Source organism: Xenopus laevis, chromosome 1L, assembly GCF_017654675.1.
Source record: "Xenopus laevis strain J_2021 chromosome 1L, Xenopus_laevis_v10.1, whole genome shotgun sequence".
NCBI classification, from domain to species: Eukaryota; Metazoa; Chordata; class Amphibia; order Anura; family Pipidae; genus Xenopus; species Xenopus laevis.
The window spans coordinates 33780757-33803553 of record NC_054371.1 but is presented as its reverse complement, the minus strand read 5'-3'; the positions used below and the strand labels follow the sequence as shown (position 1 = coordinate 33803553).

The 22797-nt window shown below is 38.1% G+C and overlaps 1 protein-coding gene across 1 annotated transcript in view; it reads left to right on the top strand.

The window, feature by feature from the left end:
- The window catches only part of sel1l3.L (sel-1 suppressor of lin-12-like 3 L homeolog), a 40606-nt gene that overhangs the window by 5729 nt on the left and 12080 nt on the right, over positions 1-22797 (top strand). Inside the window, exons 4-17 of the mRNA XM_018228989.2 lie at positions 861-982; positions 2734-2849; positions 4308-4366; positions 5660-5792; positions 6806-6935; positions 9297-9437; positions 10215-10414; positions 11459-11638; positions 13902-14024; positions 14811-14951; positions 15211-15273; positions 15462-15638; positions 15751-15878; positions 19661-19744. Coding sequence (XP_018084478.2) covers positions 861-982; positions 2734-2849; positions 4308-4366; positions 5660-5792; positions 6806-6935; positions 9297-9437; positions 10215-10414; positions 11459-11638; positions 13902-14024; positions 14811-14951; positions 15211-15273; positions 15462-15638; positions 15751-15878; positions 19661-19744 — 1797 coding nt within the window. The remainder of the gene's footprint in view (positions 1-860; positions 983-2733; positions 2850-4307; positions 4367-5659; positions 5793-6805; positions 6936-9296; positions 9438-10214; positions 10415-11458; positions 11639-13901; positions 14025-14810; positions 14952-15210; positions 15274-15461; positions 15639-15750; positions 15879-19660; positions 19745-22797) is intronic.

The window sequence follows — 22797 nt, the reverse complement described above, 5'->3', positions numbered from 1 at the left end:
ATGTTTAAAATCTGGGACATTATTTGCAAAGGCCCTGGAAGTTAGTCTAAGAGGGGTGCAAAATTGCCTGTGTGCCGCCATCAGCCTGTGAACGGCAGCAAGTAGGCACCCCCCCAACCTGTCCCCTAACTTGAGCTTAATTTGGTATTAGAGGATGCTGGCTGTGGTGAGACCCTGCCCTATGACAAGAATTAAGTGCTGCTTTTGTCCTTTTTAGTGCTCTTCTTGTCTCCAGATCCATCTGGATTCCCTCTATGTATCTTTAAATCCAGTCCCCTCTCTTTAGTGCTTTCTGTAGTAATTTAGCTTAATATTTAAAGGAGAACTAAACCCCCCAATAAGAAAAGCCCCTACCTACTACCCTAAATTGTCCCCCACTCTGCTTCCCCTGTATAGCTCATTACCCCTGAAAGTGTCCCGAATACATTGCTCATGTATCGGTGCAGAGTAAGTGCAGAGGAGCTCATGGGTGGCATCTTCAGGATCTTGTAACAAGAGAGGTCACTTCCCCAACCAGGGGCGTAACTGCCGGCAGATCGCACGGGCTGCAGCCGGCTGGATTCGGCTGCAGCCACATTGAAAAATCACACGGACCAGGGTGGGGGCGGGCCCGGCAGCACGGCCCGCACCAGGGCCTGCCCCCACCTAGTTCCGTTACTGTCCCCAACTGCAGATAATTGTGTGTTTGCGGATCCGTGAACAAAAGTAGCTGTTGCTGGGGGACCTTGCCGGGTCAACGGGGGGCCAGCACCACCACTGCAGTAGAAGTGAACTGCAGGAGTGCGGTAGATATAACACAGTACTGGAACAGGATAGATCATAACTCATTTGAAAGCTGAAACTGAATTTTCCCGTTACAGGTTTACTTTTTCAGTCTGGATTTATTTACTGAATAATTGTTCGCATAAAGAATGTGGCATTATCCATCATGTTGATCACACTAAACAGTATGCAACACCCTTATTGTTCCTCAATAATAAAGGCAAGTAAAAAACATTATACACAGAAATCTATTGAATAGTGTACAATTGATATCAAATGATTATTGCCACAGCCCGTAAATTGCAGAGGGTAATTGTTTAGGCCTACTTTTCACTTGCAGCCCATGTCTCATACAGCATTTCTCTAAAAAGTCAGTTGGTTATGAAAGCTGAGATCCTTACAATTTCTATAGTAGATGCAGTTGCTGAAACTGAATCAGTGGCTTGAAGACTGGATTTGAAACTTGGCCAAATCCTGAGGTTATGGATTTAAATTCATCTAATATCTAAAGCTCTGTACAATTGAACTTGACATTTTGTTTTTGTTTACAGATGATTCATGTTTTAAAAATGTATCTTAAATTTGAATATGCAAATAAGGGTTCCAATTTGGATTCGGTGCCCAAAATCTCTTGTGACCCATGGGGTATTCCACTGAATCCAACAATTATATTTTCTATGTATGAGGAGTAGGCCATGAGCCAATAGCTCTCTACAAACGGTGCTCCTAAAGGGAATGTAGTTTCAACAACAGTGAGTGGTGATTCTTTGAAACAACACATTTGGTTTTTTAGGCAGGTGCAAATGGGGATTAAGTAATAATTTGTTAGTAATTGTGAGTTGCCATGTGCTCCTGTAAGTGTGGAGAGCGTTAATTCTAGGTGGTTACTTTCAAACAGGTGACCAGTAAATTCCACCATGTAAAAAGACTTGGAGAGCAACACAAGCATGAAAAAGTCAGAAAAAGGGCTGTGATTGGCTGTTTGGTAGTCTCTATATGGACTGGTAGCCTACAGGAGGCTCTGTTTGGCAGTACATCTAGTTTTTATGTAACCAAAACTTGCCTTCTAGCCAGGAATACAAAAATAAGCGCATGCTTTGAGGCCACTGGGAGCAACATCCAAGGGGTCGGTGAGCAATATGTTGCTCGCAAGCTACTAGTTGGGGACCACTGTTATAGGTTAATAGAACTCACAATACTCATCTTTGTATGCACCTACAAGGTCATCTGTTAAATCATTTGCATTGTGTTCCAAAAGAAGTTTTTAGTGTCCCTATTGATTGCTTATTAAACTATAGTAATACAACAGCATTCCTGTTGAATGGGGATCCCGGTGTAGCCCTTGGACCAGTCAACAAGAAATACACAATATAAAGGAACAAATACATTCACTATAATGAGAATCTAGTCTGATGATGCTTCTTGACTTTCCTCCCACTTCCCATTTAATTTGAGGAGCTCAGTATCATGTGGCCAACACATTTTCTAATGGCTTGGTTCATGGGCCTCCTGGGATACTTTTTGTTACCCAGGTAAGGTTGCCATCTCTTGGCATGTTATGGAGTTTGTGCCAACGTGTTTTCAGTGTTACCAGTAATGTACAAATGTTTATTTACTGAATCAAAATGGCAATGGTCCCAGTTTATCAGGTGTTTGTGCACCACCCACAATGAGGGCTCCTTTTGCTTTTTGGACTTAGGCATGTGCCTATAATTTTCAAAATGATCTCGTGGATTTGGCACCCAGTCATTACTGGAAATGAAGCCCTTTTGTTTTAGTAATAGGGCTCAAATAGTTTTATTGCTATTATGCAAACAGTGCAGAAAATATTCATGTATTTAAACTGTAACCTGTGTGCACATAATGGTTAGACTCCAGCAAAACTGTGTTAAGTCTACATACCAAGCAGACATGTCTTCTACGATTAAAATATATATCTATAGCTATTCATTGTCTTTATTATTTGTGTAGGTCAGATCCAGGTTCAGATGAGGCTAGTTCCTGGAACTGATACCGCATTCCTAACAAGGTTTAAGGTTCCGTTCCACAGATGGCTCCGTATGGATATTGCCGGCTATGGCAGAAAGGTATTTTATTAGTTACTATTACCCTTTTCGAATTTGTGTTTTTTCTTTGATTTTGTAGCACTAAAAGTATACTTCTATATTTATATTATTTGCGCATTTTGCCCTTGTAGAATGTATAGGAAACTTTGGATCTACCTCGAGCATGCCATTCATATAGATCAGGAGTGCCCATACTTTAATGATGTGAGGTCTACTTTTAATGATCTACATCCATAAAAGCATTGTTAGCATTCTGTTCCATGGAAATTATTACTTAAATACTGATTTATGAGAAATGTATATTGCTATATTTATTATGTAATCTTAACCTAATAAATATCTGAATTAAAAGAACAAAACAAGAGGGTTATTTAGACAAGCTGTTTGTTGACAGTGTCTTGAGATCTACTGATCACCAGCTAAGGGTAAGGGCACATGGCCAGATTCGGGGAGATAAGTCACCCCGGCGACAAATCTCCTCTTCTGCGGGGCGACAATCTCCCCGAACTGCCTTCCCCTGCCTTCCCGCCGACTAGAATGAAAAATCGCAAGCGGGATGGCACTCGCGACGATACGTTTTCCGAAGTCGCCCGAAGTTTCAGCGTGAGGCAACTTCGGAAAATGAAGCACCGCTAGTGCCATCCCGTTGGCGATTTTTCATTGTAACTGGTGGGAAGGCAGCTCGGGGAGATTGTCGCACCGAAGAAGAGGAGATTTGTCGCCGGGTGTGCCCTTACCCTAAAGTCTACTGGTAGATCCTGATCTACCTTTTGGACACCCCTGATATAGATCAATAGAGTTATCAGAATACATGTAATGCCCCCTGAGTTTTATAGTTGTACGGACTGTCAGCACAAGAGTTTAGGGCTTTGTATCTGACCCGTGCCTATCAGCAAACTCTTACACATCATCTTCCAAAAATATGTAAAAATATTTGCAGCCCACAAATCAACAATCGATTTCCTTGTCTCTTAAAGCAAGATAGATATAGAAGAAAGGAAAGATGGTCATATGTTGACACTGCTTTGTGTCACTCCCTCAAAGACGCTTTTGGAACTTTCACATATTAGTGTAACTGCACCGGAGCTCATAGCCCGGAATCAAAAGCTTAGTTGAATGATGACTCCGTTGGTGAATGAATAGTCAAGCCAGAACAAGATCTCACCACTTTTCATTCAGCAATGAAGCAATGGTTGATCAATGTGGGCTCTGATTAGTTGGGTCAGATAGTGAGTAGGCTTATCACTGCAATCTGACATTTTTGTATGTGACCAAATTGCTAAATATTCTATCATATTGCCCAGGGTCCATATTTCAGGATATCTGACAGACAAGCCTTCGGTTCACTTGCTAGGATATTGTTGTAATGAACAAATGCATTCTTATTGTCAAGACGAGTTATCTTCTTAAATAACTGTGCCAAATTTCACGTGGCTGTGATTCCCTAAGGTAACAGACACATCCTCCTTTCCTCACTAGGTAACATTTACTGTACTTCTTGGAAAGGAACTGAAAGGGTTTGCTCAAGAAATATACAAGTAAGAAAACAATATTCCAAATAATTTACTTACAATTTTTGAACTTTGTGTTCACACATTACCTGTGATGTGACTGAATTCTTACATGGGGGTAAACATGGCCATACATAGGAAATAATAGGATTAACTGTCAGAAGAAATTTTCTGCTGTCTCTGCATTTATCTCCAGAATCTGCCCCACCTATATTATAGGATTTTCAGATAAATCCAACCCAAAAAAACAAATTCTTATCTAACTAACAAGGGTTGTCCTAATGATGCAAATAGTGTTTCCTGTATCTGAACTGTACAGGGAAAATGTTTAATAAAGCAAATATTTCTTTCATTGTATGCATTCATAGTAAAAAATTGTCCTTTCAATAAAGTTCTATTTATTCAATAAGCATGTAGAAATGTATCCGGTTAAAGCAGGGTATCAGCCATAGGGGTTATGTAATTTCAGGGGCAAAGTTTGCACTAGTTTGGGGCAGGCAGCATTTTTTCGTTTAAGAATGTTTTACTTACAGCTGCAACTTTCCATATGATAAAAATGCCTTTATTAGATATACATCTCAGAACCTGGATAATAGCCATATATATCTAACAAAAGCATTTTATCGTCGGAAAATTTGGTGCTGTACGTAAAACACTCTTCAGTATAAGAATGGACTCTGGCCATTGATTGTACGTGTACCAGATATTCTAGGTTAACAGGGCATTGGAGCTGACTCAACCAATCTTGCAAAGCATTTTTTGGTTCCCTATTAAAAACACGTTTACTTGCTATTTGTAACTAGACTTCTTGCAGCCTTGTGCTTTTTATTACATTACCTCTCATAAAAGCCAATTTAATAGTTGCTATTCAGGGCAAAGCAATTCGTATGCATGGGGAAAAACCTAATTGACCAAATAGGCACACCTTTGGCAATTATCATGAAAAACAACTCTACAGTATGTTGTTTTAATACTTTTTTTTAAATATATTGTATTGCAAATTCAGCATCCTTAACATACTTGTGTCTCTATACTTTTGCCTTTTACCAAACCACTGTATGTATGTTGTATTTTGCACATTGCGCAAAAGCCATTTTGATGCAAGGCACAAGAATAGAGGGTCAAGTACAGACACAAGTTCCTTTGGTAATTGCATTGATGCAATTTTGTTCTTTGCTATTGCTCTTTTGAACATAAATGGACCCTATAATATCATTATTGACAGAAGAGGGCCATGCAGAAAACAGATCTGGTGAGAGAGGCACTGTCTTTCTTTTGAGTTCTAATATCCATCTAAAATTACTTTTTTTCCTTTGTCAGTCTGCGGGAAGATGTAATACATGATGATACTGCTGGATATGTGGCCCTTGGGGGGACCAAGTTTGTAAGAGGCATTACGGGATTCTTTGGGCCTGTAAATTATTATCGACTCAGGACTCTCAAAAGTGAGGAGGTAAATGTAATTGTTGGCTGGAAAACCAGAGAAAACATAAATTTTGCTTTAACAAAAACACAAACCACACATGGGGCAGCTTTTCCAATAATGGCATTACTGCCTGTTCATTGTTGCTCAGATGATCCCCTTGGCAGGCAGTTTCAACAGACTGTCCTGTTATAAAGAACCATAGCCTGTCTGTTCTGACTTACACACTTACATTTCTTCTATATGACTTATTTGAAAGTATCATAAGAGCCAGTAACATCATCATTTCCCTTGGGGTGCTTTGGCATATGTCTTTGAAGTGTGTGAACATTGGGATCCCCTCCTATGTATAGACTATGGATCTCCCACTATTTCCCACACTGGGATCCCTCCCTACATATCTACTAGGAATCTCCCACAGTTTCCTACATTGGGATCCCTTCATACTTATAGACTAAGGATCTTCTACATTCTCCTAGGCCGAAGGGAACACATTCCTCCAACAGGACATAACCTAAATATTACAGGGGAAAGTTGACGTCTTCACTACCCCTACACTTCCTAGACTTGGGGAGGGCAGTACATTTGGGGCAGTACATTTGGGTTAGTTCTCTTCAGTTAGTCTTTGTCTGCTGACGTTATAGATTATTGTTCATAATTTGTTACCAAGAATCTCTTTCAGAAGTGCCACTTGAGGTGAGGTTTTCATGTCTCCTTTACGGCAAAAACAGCTGTCGGCATACACAACACATTTATTTTAGCACCACATGAAAATCCCAACCAAGCTCTAGTTTATTTTCTATTTGGGGTATAAGGATTCTCACTCTGGTGAAATGTCTTGGTCTCTGTGATTAAACTACTTTCTAGGGACTTTATCTAAATGTTAATATCCAGAATCTAGACCTTTTGTTGGGAAATGTTCCTCTTATACTTTATACTGATAATCTTTAGTGCCACTAAAGATTTGCAAAGCATTTATAGGCTTTAACTAGTCCTTAATAGAGAAAGAGATTGATACTGTTCCTTAATTATGATTCATTCAGATTGATAACCCTCTAGTGGATGAGATTTATCACCAGATTGATTCTTACTACCAAAGATGTACCAATGTTCAAGACATTGTCCGTTTGTATGCCAGTGTTGTGGGAAAGGAAAATAAACTTGAGACGCAAAGTAAGTATATTAATTGTAAAGAAACTGGATTAGCAGAGTAAACTTCAGAGGCTCTGTGCATAGTGTTCTGTTTTACAAGTAGCTGCCAAAATAAAGAAAGCATTAACTTTCAGTCTCTCACTAGGCTCTGTGATGATACTCTGTACTGATAGGATACAACACTATCATTATTAAGGTTTATTGTAATGTAGAAGGAATGCTGTATTTTGTTTCAAGAGTCAAATACAGAGTACAGCGTACACAGTACAATGAAATTCTTACTTGAATGCCTTCTTCACAGACTAGACAATTAACGCTCAGAGCAACATTACAATAAAATAAAGTAACAATAATGTTCTGTTTACTCTTACTATTTACAATAAGGCTACAAAAAGATCTGTCTTCTTCTAAATACACACACACTCCATCTGACCTTACTATATACCACAACGTTGCACAGCCAATGTACACCATTGTATAAATAAATAGCCATTGGATACAATTGTTCTCTATGAGCACATCTGCACTTATCATGTTTTTTATCATGTTCTTACTACTATCAAAATGTGGCATCTCAGACCTGTCGAGGTTGCATATAAGTCAATGGGAGACGTCCCAATGATTTTTTCATGTGTGCTGGGTTTTGTGCAATACCCCGAAGTTTTCGGGTGAAAATTCCCAAAAATCTGAAAAAAATCTGGAAAATCTGATTTTTTTTCCCCCAGCAAATTTTCAGAAAAATCGGCGTTTGTAGCAGAAAATATTGAGATAAATTCGACTTTGATAAATAACCCCCTGGGTGTCTCGAAACAGTTCCATCCTGAAGTGAAGTGAAGCACCTTCTCAAAACGCAGGATCAGGCACAATGCACTGAGATGGCTGCCTCCTCACCAATATTACAGCTTAAAAAAGAATAACATTTTAAATAGTAGAGTGAATTATTTGCAATGTAAACAGTGTGATTTAGAAATAGAAAGTAAGCCATAAAAATCATAACAGAATCCTTTTAATGTATCTTAGCACCAGCCCCTCAAAGCATTTCATTGCAATGGGGGTTAGTGCTTTTGTTTTTCTTGGGGACAGGAATGATGGTTGTATTTTTGAAGCAGACAGGAACAGTTGAGCTCTGCAAAGAGGTGTTAAATATGTCAGTTAAGACAGCAGAAAAGTGTGTTTTTAAAAAACGACCTTAGATTCCGTCTGGACCAGCAGAAGTCCTTTTCTAAATCCATGACAGACACAGTGCATGTGACATCTTGCAGCGTTATTGGGAGCTTGCGATGGAGGATCTGGCTTTGTGAACTCAAAGTGTGCATAAATGTATTACGTCATCAGGAAGTGATACACCAGCAGTGAATGCGCGTGGTTTATAGTCCGTTAATGTTTGAATTCCCCACCACATATGACGAGCATCTTGTGTGCTGTACTCGTGTTCTGCATTTCTTATGGTGGACAGTTCTTCTACTGGTGCACATCTCCAGACTGAAATGCACGTATGCGCTTGCAGATCTTGTGTCGGATCTCTGAATTAACCCATGGTTTCTGGTTGGGAAATTATTGGATTGTTTTTTTTTCAGTGCATGTTTTGATGAAGTCTGTAACCACTGTGGCGTAGTCACAGTTTTCCTCTGAGGGCGCCCAGAGGCCAGCCTTTTCTGGTGCCCCGTCCCTCCTTTAGGATCGTGCATATGTGCATCCTTTTTCTACCGGATCGCTAAGTGCCGAGCTCTAATCATTCCAGTCTGTCCCCTCTGACAGCTTCTCCAACTGCTACTTTAGTCTTGTGTTTGGGATCATTGTTCTGCTGAAAGATAAATATGTGGCCAAGCTTCAATTTTTTTAGCAGAAGACAGAAACTAAAAATTTTTCTTTTATTTGATCAAGATGCTAAGTGCCTGCTGATACTCCTTGTAGGTATGGATCATCTATATCAAAACCTCTTCATAACACTGGCCTGTATGGGAGGCACACGATAATCCATTACTCAAACCAATGTCAGAGAACATTTGTCCTTTGCAAGAAGTCAGAAATACGTTTCATTGTTAGAAAAGGTTTTGTTTTCATATGAGAAAAAGAGCCTTTGGACAAAATTTATGGCTATATATCTAGCACACTGCTCACGCCTCAAAATCCCCACATCTACAGTAAAGTATGGGGGTGATACTATCATACAGCGGCCTGCTTTTCAACTTCATAGACTGGGCATCTTGTTGAAATAGAAAGAAGGGTGCATGGAGCAAAATAGAAGGAAACACTTACATTTTTCTCTAACATTAAACAATACTACATTAATGACTCATTAATAAAACATGGCCCCTTTGTGTTGGCTATGCATATTTTAGCACTGAAATGATTATGATAAAGTGTTTCTTTCTTATGCAGATACATCACACAACTACTACTTGAACCTGCATTTACAATATGGAAGAAGGCCTTGCTGCAAGACATTTCCATGGAAAAAAAAAAAAGAGAAATACAGTCATTTGTTCAACCTGCTGCAGTCCATAGACTGGATGCCATTAGGTAAACATATGATGCTAGAATTTCATTATTGTATGCCTTTTTTTTATTAAACCAACCATGCCTGTATCTATAGGCACAAACCCACAGGGCAGACAAAGATCACTTTTCTGAGCAGTGTAATTCATAAATATTCATTATATGCCAGATGCAAATGGATATGTAGCTGTAGGGAGAGAATATTTATGTGTGTGCAACAAACATTGTGTGTATGCTCCCATAGACAATACTGTGTACTTTCATTTGACATGCTCTTTATGCATAAGTAGTTCTTGGTAATAGGCATTTGGTAACAATAGGTGGATGTATGTGGCACAATTCTGTTGCCTCATGTTCCTTGGAGTCCATAGGACAATGCCAAAAGTTATTTTATGTATCATACTGCCACCTTGTTGATATAGTGCTCAATAGGCTCAGGAACCAAGAACACCTACCCAGCGCCGACATCTCACAACAGTCCACAAGTAGAGGCAAATGATAGATCAACTCTTTATTAGTTATTCTTATTTCAATATCTATCATCTCCACTATGGGAAGCTTTCCTACTTTTCGTACTGCAACTTTGTATGGCTTCTATATCTCAGAAAGATATTCCTTATTTACACATGGTTTTAGTGGTTGAGTGCTAGTCAACATTCTTTTGGTTGGTTTTCTTATTTTTAAAATGGTGGAGGTCAGAAGGTAATACTGTTGGAAATACATACTCTATCAATAATTTTTTTTAATGCCTGTATTGTATTGCCTTATGAAACAATTTTTTTTAAATCTTATTATCTCTAGATTCATCAAATGATCTGCTCATGAGATTTGGGAATTTAATATATGACAGTATTATAGAGAAGGTGTCAGGTGGTCTGGACCATATTGGTGCTGCTGTGCCCTCATTGATGGAAGCAAGTTGCTCTGGATATCACAAAGCATCTTACCTCCTGGCAGTCATGTATGAAACCGGCTTACAAGTGCCTGTAGACAAAGTGCAGGTAATGCTCTGTTTATAGATGCAATGTTACAATCTCCAAAATATGTCATATCTGTCCAAATTGTTTTTACCCCAGCGAATTTATCCGAGAGTTTCAGATACAGTGACGTCTCCATTTTATTTACCCTCATTTTAAATTTTTCCATATTTTATACAATTTTTTTTGGTCCCACCAATATATAATGCATAATACATTTCCCTGACTTTACACAATTTTACTGAGCTTAGGGACCCACTCACAATATACAGTACACATAGAATAGTAATGTAACAATATAAGGCTGATTAGTAATTAATACAGATAATTACTACATGGCAGCACAGAAACCAGTGCAATTAGCATCAGAATTTAATAATCAGCCCTGTAGCATCAGCTTCTATTACAGGCAAACCTCATTTTCTGCTGGATAATTAGCGACAACCCCTAAGCTTAGCTTCTCAACAGCTGCTCAGAGCCCACTGAGCATGTGAGTGTCGCAGACACTTTCCAAGATGGTGACCCCCTGTGACAAGTTTGAAGTCCTGGATCATTGCTGCTATTGACAAGCTGAAACTTTAGGCTGGTGCAACAAGTTCATTATATAAAATATAGCATTTTTAGCCACATTCATTTTTAGAGCTTAGTTCTCCTTTAAGCCTATGTAGGACATGACAAGTTGTGATCTTCAAATTGTAGCTCAGATTCTGCCCTTTTGCCTTTAAGCTCCACGTAGAGGCTAACCAGTAGAGACTGCCAAGATTTACAATTTAACAGACTAAACAATTTTTGGAGTATGAAGAGACAACTTATGGAGTTAAAAAGTCTTGGGGGTTGAAGCCTAGCATCTGTTACAGGTAAAAGGTCACAGAGAAGTAAAAACACTATGCTGAGTAGAACTGTCACTGACCAGTCAGTAATGTGGGAAAGCCATGGGAAAATACTTACAGGGAGTCTTAAACAAATTAATAGCTATTTTCAACATATCTAACTATGATAGGATATGCCATCCAGATAGTCCTAATGTAGGCTAGCTGTTTTATAAAGTGCTTCTTTCACTCTTTCTAGGGGCTCTTATACAGTCTGGTTGGAGCACAAGGGGACGACAGGCTTGCTTTGCTGAAACTTGGCTATAAACATTTCCAAGGAATTGATAGCTACCCGCTGGATTTAGACATGTCGTGTTCTTATTACATTAATATAGCAAGGAAGACCCCAAAAGATCAAAAAAACAAACATGAAGAACAGGTAACACTATTATTTATTTGCCTCCATTATAAATTACAGTGGCCCAGTGCTGTGTCCATGGAACTGACCACCAAGTCAAACTTGATTGCAGATTTTGCAAATGTATTGCTCACAACATGAGCTATGCCCACCATACACACACAAATCAACTTGGCAGTGTGACTAAATAGTACTTCAGCAATACAGAACAGCACTTGTATGAATATGAATAAAACCATCATTAGTGTAAATTATGGCATGCATTACAGGTCACATGTTGATTCTTATTCATGCATTATGGATAAGGCTCTTTTAATAATGACATTTTAGGATTAATTAATAATCATAATATGTGCAGAAGTATCTTGTGCAATACAATGTAGTTAAGGGAGGTGTCTAGGGCACCAAATCCCCCAAGCTGTTGTATTGTATCTAAACCCCTAGGCAAGTATGGTTTGTGAGTCCAATTACAAGTTTCAAGGCAAGGTAGGCCTTAAGACTTTTTTTTCCTTCGGGTATAAAGCCAGAAAATTTATATAATTCGGGGTGTGCAGTTATAATTTATATAATCTACAGTCTGGTCATTTACCTGTGGGACCAGACTGTAAATTATATCCTTATAAACAGTGAGTTCTGACGTCAGAATGCGTCGTTTATAACAGGGATCCCCGGCCACCGAATTTGACATTGCGCATCCGAATTGGATGCCGCCACATTCAAATTGAATGCTGGCGTGCCCAAATTGGACGCCGGCGACTAGAATTGGACGCCAACCCCCTCCACTCCCCTCCCGACATTTCACACAAAATGTAGATTATAATGCATAATGTACCCCCTACTGAAATTTATAAAGATATTAGAAGTCACCTCGGAGTTATCTTGCCTTCGGCCTCGTGCTTTTATATGGTCACATAACTCCTCGGTGACATAATATCTTTATAAATTACAGTAGGGGGTACATTATCCACTATGTATACAAAGAAGTGCAACGTTTCCATCCTTATTTGGTGAGAAAGTCCAAAACATTGGACTTCCGGACTTTGGCCTTTTTTTATGCTGTCATGAAGTAAACACACCGTTTGCAGGGCAACAAGGCCATCTAACATTTTATAATAAACATTACATTAAATACCTGGTGTATAACAGAATCTGGCATTACTACTCTACACTAATGGCAGCTTGTCAACCAGAAACAAGATTAGCCCACAAACTCCAAACTCATTCCCCGCAAAACTTGTTCTGCATAAACAAAATATTTTAAACTTGATAACTCACTGGAGGTGCTCCATGTAGGCCATGCTGCAAACAAAAAGCCTTCTTATACTCAAATCCAAATAGAACATAGGCACACTCCACATACTGCTTCTGCAAAAATTTGAAAAAAAGCTTCTTTTATTTTTGTGAGATCCCAGCAAACGTTTCGGGGACATGCCCCTTCATCCAGTGCTACTTACAAAATGTGCAAACAGAGATTTTTTTAAAGGGAGGTCAATCGCAAGCCCCACCATCATCAAGTTAACTAACATAGGTATAAGACATTTTCAAATTCATTTTTAATTACAAAGGATCCATAGTACCTTAATAAGGTGATTATTCAATACTATTGATAGTCCCTTGGTGCTCATAGTCCATATAATCATGTGATCCCTTTGTGATAAAACTGTAAAAAGAAGTATATAAAATTTTAAAAGTCAAAAAGTAATAACAATCTCAATTTTACAAAATCAGGCACAATACATATTCCCCCATCAATAGAAGCAAGAATATCTTAGATCCTCATTTAATCCCATTGGAGCTAGTGTATTCAATTTCTCTAGCCACAGGACCCCTTGTTGTAACAATATTCTATCCTGGTCGCCACCTCTAATGGGAAATTTAACTACTTGGAGTACCAACCATCTTAGTGTTTACTATTATGCCCATGGGTTTTAAAATGTCTGCTAACCGGAGTAACATATTTGATTTTATCCAAATCACAGTTATCAATCGACCTTTTGTGTTCTCCAATTCGCACTCTGATCAGTCTCTTTGTCTTCTCAACACATTAGCCCACAAACTGCCCGTATATACAATGTACCTCTAGGACTAATGGCTCTGAGCCTGCATCGTGTTCCTTCCCTTGATAAACAGGTTTCTTAAATTGCATCCTGGAATCTCCTGAATTTTCACAGTACTTACTGTCATCTGGCAGAGGCACCCAAAAAGACAACAGACACCTCTACAAAATAAACACAATGCTCATTGTAAAGACTGCCAACATTAAACATCTCACCCTTTTTTACAGCAGGCATTTGCAGAAGACATTAAGCTCACAGATGATAAGATGCTCAAAGTACAAACCAGAGAAGATGATGATTTTTTTTTGTGGCTTAAACAGAATGCTGAAAGAGGGGATCCATATGCCCAGGTAATTATGCAGCCCTACAGCATGTAACCCAGTGCCCTATGACTTTGATTAAATTGTTGGAAGTTTCTGAGGCCAGAGGCTACATATACTTGATATAAATCCCATATGTATGTAAAATCCAGGTCATAAGGGCCATCTACTCATATGTTAAAGGAATTCTGTCACAGGAAACCATGTTTTTTACAAAATGCATTGGTTAATAGCGATTCACCAGCAGAATCCTGCATTAAAATCCATTTTTTAAAAGAGCAAACAGATTTTTTAAATATTTAATTTTTAAATTGTTGACATGGGCTAGACTTGTTCTTAGTTTCCCAGGTGTCCTCACCACTGTGACTTGTGCTGATAAACTTCAGTCACTCTGGAGTAATATCACCCCCTCCCTTTCTCCCCAGCAACCGTTCAATAGAACAATGGGCTAAGTGGGTGCATTTTAGCAGTTCAGGTAACAGGGAGCTGCTATCTGGTTACCTGCATTGCTAAAATGCACCCACTTAGCGTTAGATATGAGATTAACACCCAATAGTAAAACACCCAAGCCCGATCGCAACTCCTCCAGTTACATTGAGTAAGGGAAACAATAGCTTATCTGAAAGCAGTTGACCTGAGATGGCTGCCTACATACCAATATGACTAAAATGGAACTGTTGATTTAGAAATAGATTGAATTATTTGCAATGTACACTTACTGCAATTTAGTAAAAAAAAAAAAAAGTAAGAAAGAACTTAAATTAGTCTTTGAATGTCTGTGGTTAATATTATATAAACCTTTTTTTCTTTTTGTAGCACAGACTAGCACAGATGCATTTCTGGGGACAGCAAGGTGTGTCCAAAAATATCAAAGCAGCCTTGGAGTGGTATAAGAAAGGCGCGCTAGAGAATGAACACCCCATAATAATGTATGACTATGCTGTAATACTTTTTAAGGTAATTGTTTTTTAGTATTTTTTGGATTTGCTTAATTATTGGTTAGTGATATTAGCTAACATCTCAAGTAAATAATATGTAAAATAATTGCAGATTCGCTAGGCTTGATTCAGTTTTTATTTGATGTCCAGTTTTCTGTACAAGATGCATTTCATTATCTTCCACTGCTTCCTTTCATAAGTTCCTTGTAAACTACAATTTTACAGAGGGTTATCTGATATTAGGATTATAAATATTACCCACTACTGTTTTATTTTAGGGTGAAGTTATCCAAAAGGACATAAAGCTGGCCTTCACGCTAATGAAGAAAGCAGCAGACAAGGTGACCAAGAGAAGAATTAATATGATGCAGTATAAATGTTTATAAATATATTGCATATCATAGATGCAAGGGGTTTGATATTTTTGGACACCCCTTTGTAAATGAGATGCATCATTTCACATATTAAATGGCTGATGATTTTTTAAACATGTTACTGAATACAGTATTTAAATGTTTTGTGTTCAAAGGGAAAGCATGAAGCACTTAATGGTTTAGGATGGTATTACCATCATTTCCAAAAGGATAATGTCAACGCTGCCAAGTATTGGAAGAGAGCATATGACATGGGAAATTCAGAAGCTGCATTTAATATTGCACTTCTGTATTTAAATGGAAAATACCCAGGGGAGCCAGGAATTAATGAGGTAAGGAGTTAGACAATGTATATGAAGGATGAACTTCATCACTTGCACTTGATGATCTTGTCATGGGCTTGGTAACTAGGTAACACTACACTAAATTATATTCTCTTTACAGACACGGGCTTTTGAGTACATCTCTATCGCTTCAGAAGGAGGCCATATAGAGGCCACCATCCGTTTAATCGAATATATAATGATGGGAAGTTTAAAGAGTATCCCAAAGAATCCACAAGCAGCAATTATGTAATTAACCTTTATAGTAATATTAGGTTAAAATGTATATTGGTGCACACATGTATTTTGTCTCTGTCACTTTAATGGAAAAATTGGGTTCTTAAATTTGAAAAAAAATGTATATTTTCCAGAAAGCTCCAAATTATGGAAAGGCTCCCATAGACTCCATTTTATCTAAATAATCCACAGTTTTAAAAAAATATTTCCTTTTTTCTCTGTAATAATAAAAAAATATGTTGTACTTTATCCAAACTAAGATAAAATTAATCCTTATTGGAAGCAAAATCAGCCTATTGGGTTTATTTAAAATGTACATGATTTTTTAGTAGATTTAATGTATGAAGATCCAAATTACAGAAACATCCATTAGCATCCCAAGCATTTTGTAAAACAGGTCCCATGCCTGTATTGATTATTCATAGAAACATATATCTCCTTAATACCCATAAGACTCTCTCTGCGTGAGTAGGCCTCTCACATTTGTAGGATTATAGATGTGCAATATTTGTCTATCATAGGCCCCTGAAACGATACATAGGAAGAACTTGTCTAGTACATGAAATAAGAGGAAGTTCTTAGGATCTCCACAACACTGACTATAAAGAGATACACAGGGATACAAGTGTATGAGCTACATCTAATAACATAACGTGGATCATTGGCACAAGGAGATACACTGATGGGCTGAATGTAACATAGCAACATAGTAAATAAGACACAAGTCCATCAACTTCAATCTTTACAAAAATAAATAAGAAAAAAATAATTTAACCTTACCCTTTTAAGGAACAGTAAAACCAAAACATGTAAGTGTTTTAAAGTAATGAAAATATCATGTAGTGTTGCCCTGCACTGGTAAAACTGATGTGTTTGCTTTAGAAACACTACTATAGTTCATATAAACAAGCTGCTGTGGAGCAATGACGGAAATTGAAAAACGGCTATATGGCACAGGTTAACTAATGGATAACAGATAACACCATTAGACAGACAGAGCTTATTTGCTGTGTAACCTGAGCCTTTTCTCCTTTGAATGGCTGCCCCCATTGCTACACAGCAGCTTATTTATATAAAAATAGTAGTGTTTTTTAAACAAACATAGCAGTTTTACCACTGCAGAGCAACACTGCATTATATTTTCATTACAAACACTTTTATTTTTTGACGTTACTGTTCCTTTAAACAGAACAGGGATTGTTTGTCCATTATTGCAATATATTTAAGCTGGCCAACTACGTCAAAGTCATCCCATATCTGGCCAGTCCTATGCTCAATTTTCATCTGATTCATTAAGAATTCTATTGCTTCATTATACATTTTACAAAGGGACTAAGTTTTACCTGCAACTTACTAGCTGCTTTCAAAGTAAAACTCCCAAACTTGGCTGCCCTTTTATTAGACACCAGTGGGATCACCTGACTATAGTTGGATAGGGTGGGAGCTACAACATGGTCACTGCTCCTGTAAAACTATAACAAACAAGGAAAAGTGTGTGTGTGTGTATATGTATATATATATATATATATATATATATATATATATATATATATATATATATATATATATATATATACATACAGTATATATAACCTGCCTAACTGCCAGTTGATCCAGAGGAGGCAAAAAAACCCATTTGAAGCCTCTCCAATTTGCCTCAGAGGGGAAAAATTTCCTTCCTGACTCCAATATGCAATCGGACCAGTCCTTGGATCAACTTGCAATATGAGCAATAATAAATAAATTATTTAATAAATAAAGCATTAGAGAGGTTGTACTACACCCTTATATATTTATACATAGTCATCATATCACCCCTTAAGTGCCTCTTCTCCAGTGTGAACATCCCCAACCTGGCCAGTCTTTCCTCATAGCTGAGATTTCCCATACCTTTTACCAGCTTAGTTGTCCTTCTCTGGACCCTCTCTAATTTAATTGTCCCAAAATGTCCCATTTGAGCATTGGAGACTAAAACTGTACGGTATATTCTAGATGGGGCCTTACCAGAACTCTATACAGTGGAAAAATAACCCCCTCCTCCCGCAGATGGACAGCTGACTTTCCATCCAAGTAAATTATGTAACTGTGTAACCACATTCAGTTTGTTTAATAGATCTTCCTGGGTAGGATCATTATAAAGAACAAACATTCATGTCTGCTCTGTGTTTGTTTAGTGTCTTTGCCTGTATTTGTACAGCTGCATATTAAAGGGAAATATGCCCCTCTTTTTGGCATGAGCTTATTTATTGGGCTTAGGCAGAAATGGTGCAAAAATGCAAAGGAAACCATGTGACTAATGCCATTTCCCCACCCCCTTGGGTTCAGTTTTATGTGCTTTTAGTACTGTACCTTTGTTTGTTAGACGTATTGTTGTATTTTATTTTATATATAAGAGCAAAGTAGCTAATTTACTATACAAATATGTTAGCCCACATACAGGCTTTCCAGTTCAAAAAAGATGACTATATATAAATTGATATAATGCCACTTGCTTTTTAAATATTAGAAATGTAGAATATATGTTTATATGTATATAATACACAAAAGCCATGAATATCCTGTAAATTATATCTTTCTAAACGGTGTGTACTGATGTCATCAGTTATAAACGGTGAGTAGTGATGTCATTTCTGTCACACGACTCACTTAAACTTGTGTATTATAATAAATAAAGTACCCCCTGTTGCAAAATATGAGGATATTAGAAGTTACCTCGGAGTTCCATGACATGTATAAAAACACTCAGCCTTCAGCCTCATGTTTTTATATTGTCATGAAACTCCTCAGTAACTTATAATTATCTTATAATTTACAAGAGGGGGTACTTTATTCACTATATATATATATATATATATATATATATATATATATATATATATATATATATATATATATATATATATATAGTAAAGAATGGACCCGCACTCCAATGTTCTTAGTGAAAAAAATTATGTGTTTTATTCACAATGCATATCCAACGTTTCGGTCCACGCTGGGACCTTTCCCAGCGTGGACCGAAACGTTGGATATGCATTGTGAATAAAACACATCATTTTTTCACTAAGAACATTGGAGTGCGGGTCCATTCTTTACTACATATGCAAAAAACTTGACCAACGCACCCATCATCTAAAAAATCCGGTAAGAGTGCGGTCACCACAATTGACTTTATATATATATATATATATATATATATATATATATATATATATATATATATATATATATATATTCACTATATATATATATATCTCAAAGTGAGAAAGGCTATGGAGGTAGCCGAAACGTGAGTCTCCCCAGAATAAAGAAGTACAGGTATAGGATCCCTTATCCGGAAACCCGATATCCAGAAAGCTCCGAATTACGGAATGGCTGTCTCCCATAGACTCCATTTTATCCAAATTTTTGATTTCCTTTTTTTCTGTAATAATAAAACAGTACCTTGTACTTGATCCCAACTAAGATATAATTAATCCTTATTGGAAGCAAAACCAGCCTATTGGGTTTATTTAATCTTTAAATTAATTTCTATTAGACTTAAGGCATGAAGACCCAAATTACGGAAAGATCCGTTATCCGGAAAACCCCATGTCCCAAGCATTCTGGATAACAGGTCTCATACCTGGATTGATCATTGATAATACCTGTGAGTGTGGACTTTTTTCAAATGCGAGCAGCTTGTCCTGCACCCAGTCAAACAAGACGGCTTTTACATGAGAATTTTGGAGAATTGTTTATATATATATTATCTAGTTTTTGTTAGCTTAAATAACTTTTATTTTCTTATCTTGTAGACGGGCAAAGTCAGTGGCGGAGCAAAATGGACATATAGGACATGTCATAAGGAGAGCTCTGAATGCATATCTGGACAGGTCTTTGTAAGTATCACAGCCATGTGACTTTTGCCATCATTAAACAGCGTTTATCTGATTAATTATGACTTTGTACAGAACAAGAAATATGTCTGTTGTCACTTGCAAGCGCCCCAGCCCACTCATAATGTGCATGTGTGTAATGTAAGATACGTCAACGTCCATCCCATCCTACGTCACACGCTGGGGCACTCGCTCATTATGACCATAGTGTGAGTGAATCTGATGGGGACCTCGATTGTAAGCTCCAGTGGGGAGGGACTGGTGAGATAAGGGCTAATACTGATGAAAATATTATCTTTCATTTAGATGATAAAAATCTCTCCATAAAATAATACTCTGACTGTGCTGGAGCAGTTAATTTTTAAAAAATCTGATATTTAATTTGAAATTATTATTTCCATTCATGACCAGTAGTGGGTGTCAGTGCTTCATAAGAAAACCCTAGCTAGCAGATACTGGGCTGCACTCCCAGAAAACATTTCCCTGTGCTGTACAATAAAAAACTCATGTAATAAGATGGCAAGTGCATCTCTGAGAATAAAGTATAAGACTTTTTTTATGCATGCTGTGAGTTTGTAACTGCTAATAATCTAAATACATAGAAGGATGGAATCTTAATAATGCAGTTTGCATCTGTGATACTTTAGTGGTTCTTCTGTCCAACTCTAACACATGTCCATCAACAATAAAGGCGTTTAATGAACAATAAAAAAAAATAAAAGGGAGAATTGGTAGAAATCATGATTGCTCATTTAGGGCTATTCCACACGGGGAGATAGCCACGCGTTTGCGGTCGCGGCGACAAAGCGCCGCGCCAGTCGCCGCGACCGGCGCAGGCGACAGTTTTGTATGGGCGCCTATGTAAAAACGCCTGTGCTAACCACACGAGGCGATGCGCTTTTCAACAGTCGCCTGAAAAAGCCTGGCGAGGCATTTTCAGGCGACTGTTGAAAAGCGCATCGCCTCCTGTGGTTAGCACAGGCGTTTTTACATAGGCGCCCATACAAAACTGTCGCCTGCGCCGGTCGCGGCGACTGGCGCGGCGCTTTGTCGCCGCGACCGCAAACGCGTGGCTATCTCCCCGTGTGGACTAGCCCTTAAGTAAGCTTCTCTGCAGAAGATGCATAACGCTGCAGGGCCTCCTTAGCAGATAACAGTTAAGATAAGATAAGTGGAATTCTGTGCTTTTATTACTTAAGTGGTAATAAACAGGGGGACAAATGTCATCCTGTGTATCTACATACCTAAAGCTAATGCCACACTTGGGTTGCTACAAATAGGTTTTAATGGTTCTTAGGAAAATAATGTAATTAATGGAGGGATTAAAGAAGAAGGAAAGCTCCCGAGGCATTTTATTGCCAATAGATTAGCCATAATAATGCAAGCTATAAGACTTTATTTATTCTGCAGAATGCTTTACCACACCTAAGTAAACAGCTCTAGATTCTGTCTCTCTTTGTTTAGGATAGCAGCTGCCATATTAACTTGTTGTGACATCACTTCCTGCCTGAGTCTCTCCCTGCTGGCTCATAGCTCTGGGCTTAGATTGCAGCAGGGAGGGGAGGAGGAAGGGGGGAAAAGAGAGGGTAAGAGGGAGAGAGAAGCAAACTGAGCATGCTCAAGCCCTAGCCCTGGAGGTTTATGCTGAAAACAGGAAGTCTGATACAGAAGCCCATGTGTTCACAATAGAAGGAAAAAAATGCTGTGTTTCTTTTGACAGAGAACGCAGAGCAGCCTTACTTTGAGGGTTTACAGGTATATTTATATAGACCTTTCTGATTAATTAAACTTAATTTTAGCATTTCCTTCTCCTTTAAGCCTACTGATTACTAGGACACTGGAATTGCGTAATTTGTAAGCATAGTGGAAAAGAAATATAGCACATGTAGGTGTAGGCATGACCTCTGGGTGGGTTGGAAATCCACATTAGTATAGGAGTGTCAGGTGGTTTTCCCTAGTGGTATATATAAGGTAGGACAGTAGCCATATTAGTTCTCTCCCCTCAAGGAGAAGGGTGGATGGTGCTGAGAACCTGGGGTAAGGAAGGCCTCAGTGAGGACAAAGACCCAGAAATTCAAAAGGCAAGGGGTTCATTACCAAGGACTAGCTAGTGGTAGGCAAGATCCTACATTTAGCTGCTCTAGGAGTGAATTCATAGAGCAATCTGAAGCTTCAATGTGGAGTGTAGACTGCTAGTATCATTGTGGGGTTTCTGGTCATCTATTGGATCCAATTAGCAGGGAACATTTAGTAAAACTTATTTATAAAACCATGAATTCTATCATTTGAGTAGAAGCCACTGAAGGCTAAAATACGCCAACTGAGAAGTGCTGCCTGTGCCATTGGCCTAAATAACTATCAATAAATACAAGACAGTTTTACACAGCGATGCTGTTATACACTAATTAGATCAAATTACAGGTACGTACTTCCTTATAAAATAAAAAAGGCAAAGGATTACCATAAATTCTGTGGAATTACTTAGTCATTAACTTGCCTTTCATTTTCTTTACCATGGAAATCCTATCCATTTTGAACTGAATACATATAACTTGTGATTAACAAATACATGTGAACCTAATAAGGTTATTTGCCCATTTACAACACTTCATCAACTACAGCAGCAACCCCATAGTAATGCAGTAAATCCCAAGTTTAAATGTTGGCCAGATGTTCTCTTTTACTACTCTTCTGTTTTTTCATTGTCGTTATTCTTTACTCTTTTTCGGTTTCTCCTCTTTCTCCACCCCATTTTCTACTCTGGTGTACTTCTTTAACCAATTCTTAAAGGGATTCTGTTATGGGTAAACATATTTTTTACAAACTGTAGTGAAAAGTGCCTCTCCAGGAGAATCCTGCACTGAAATCCATTTTTCAAAAGAGGAAACAGATTTTATTATATTTAATTTTGAAATCTGACATGGGACTAGACATGTTGTTAGTTTCCCAGGTGCTCTCAACCATGTGACTTCAGTAACTCTCTACTGCCACACTGCAAATTGGAGTGATATTTCCCCCTCCCTTTTCCTCCAGCAGAACAATGTGAAGGTAACAAG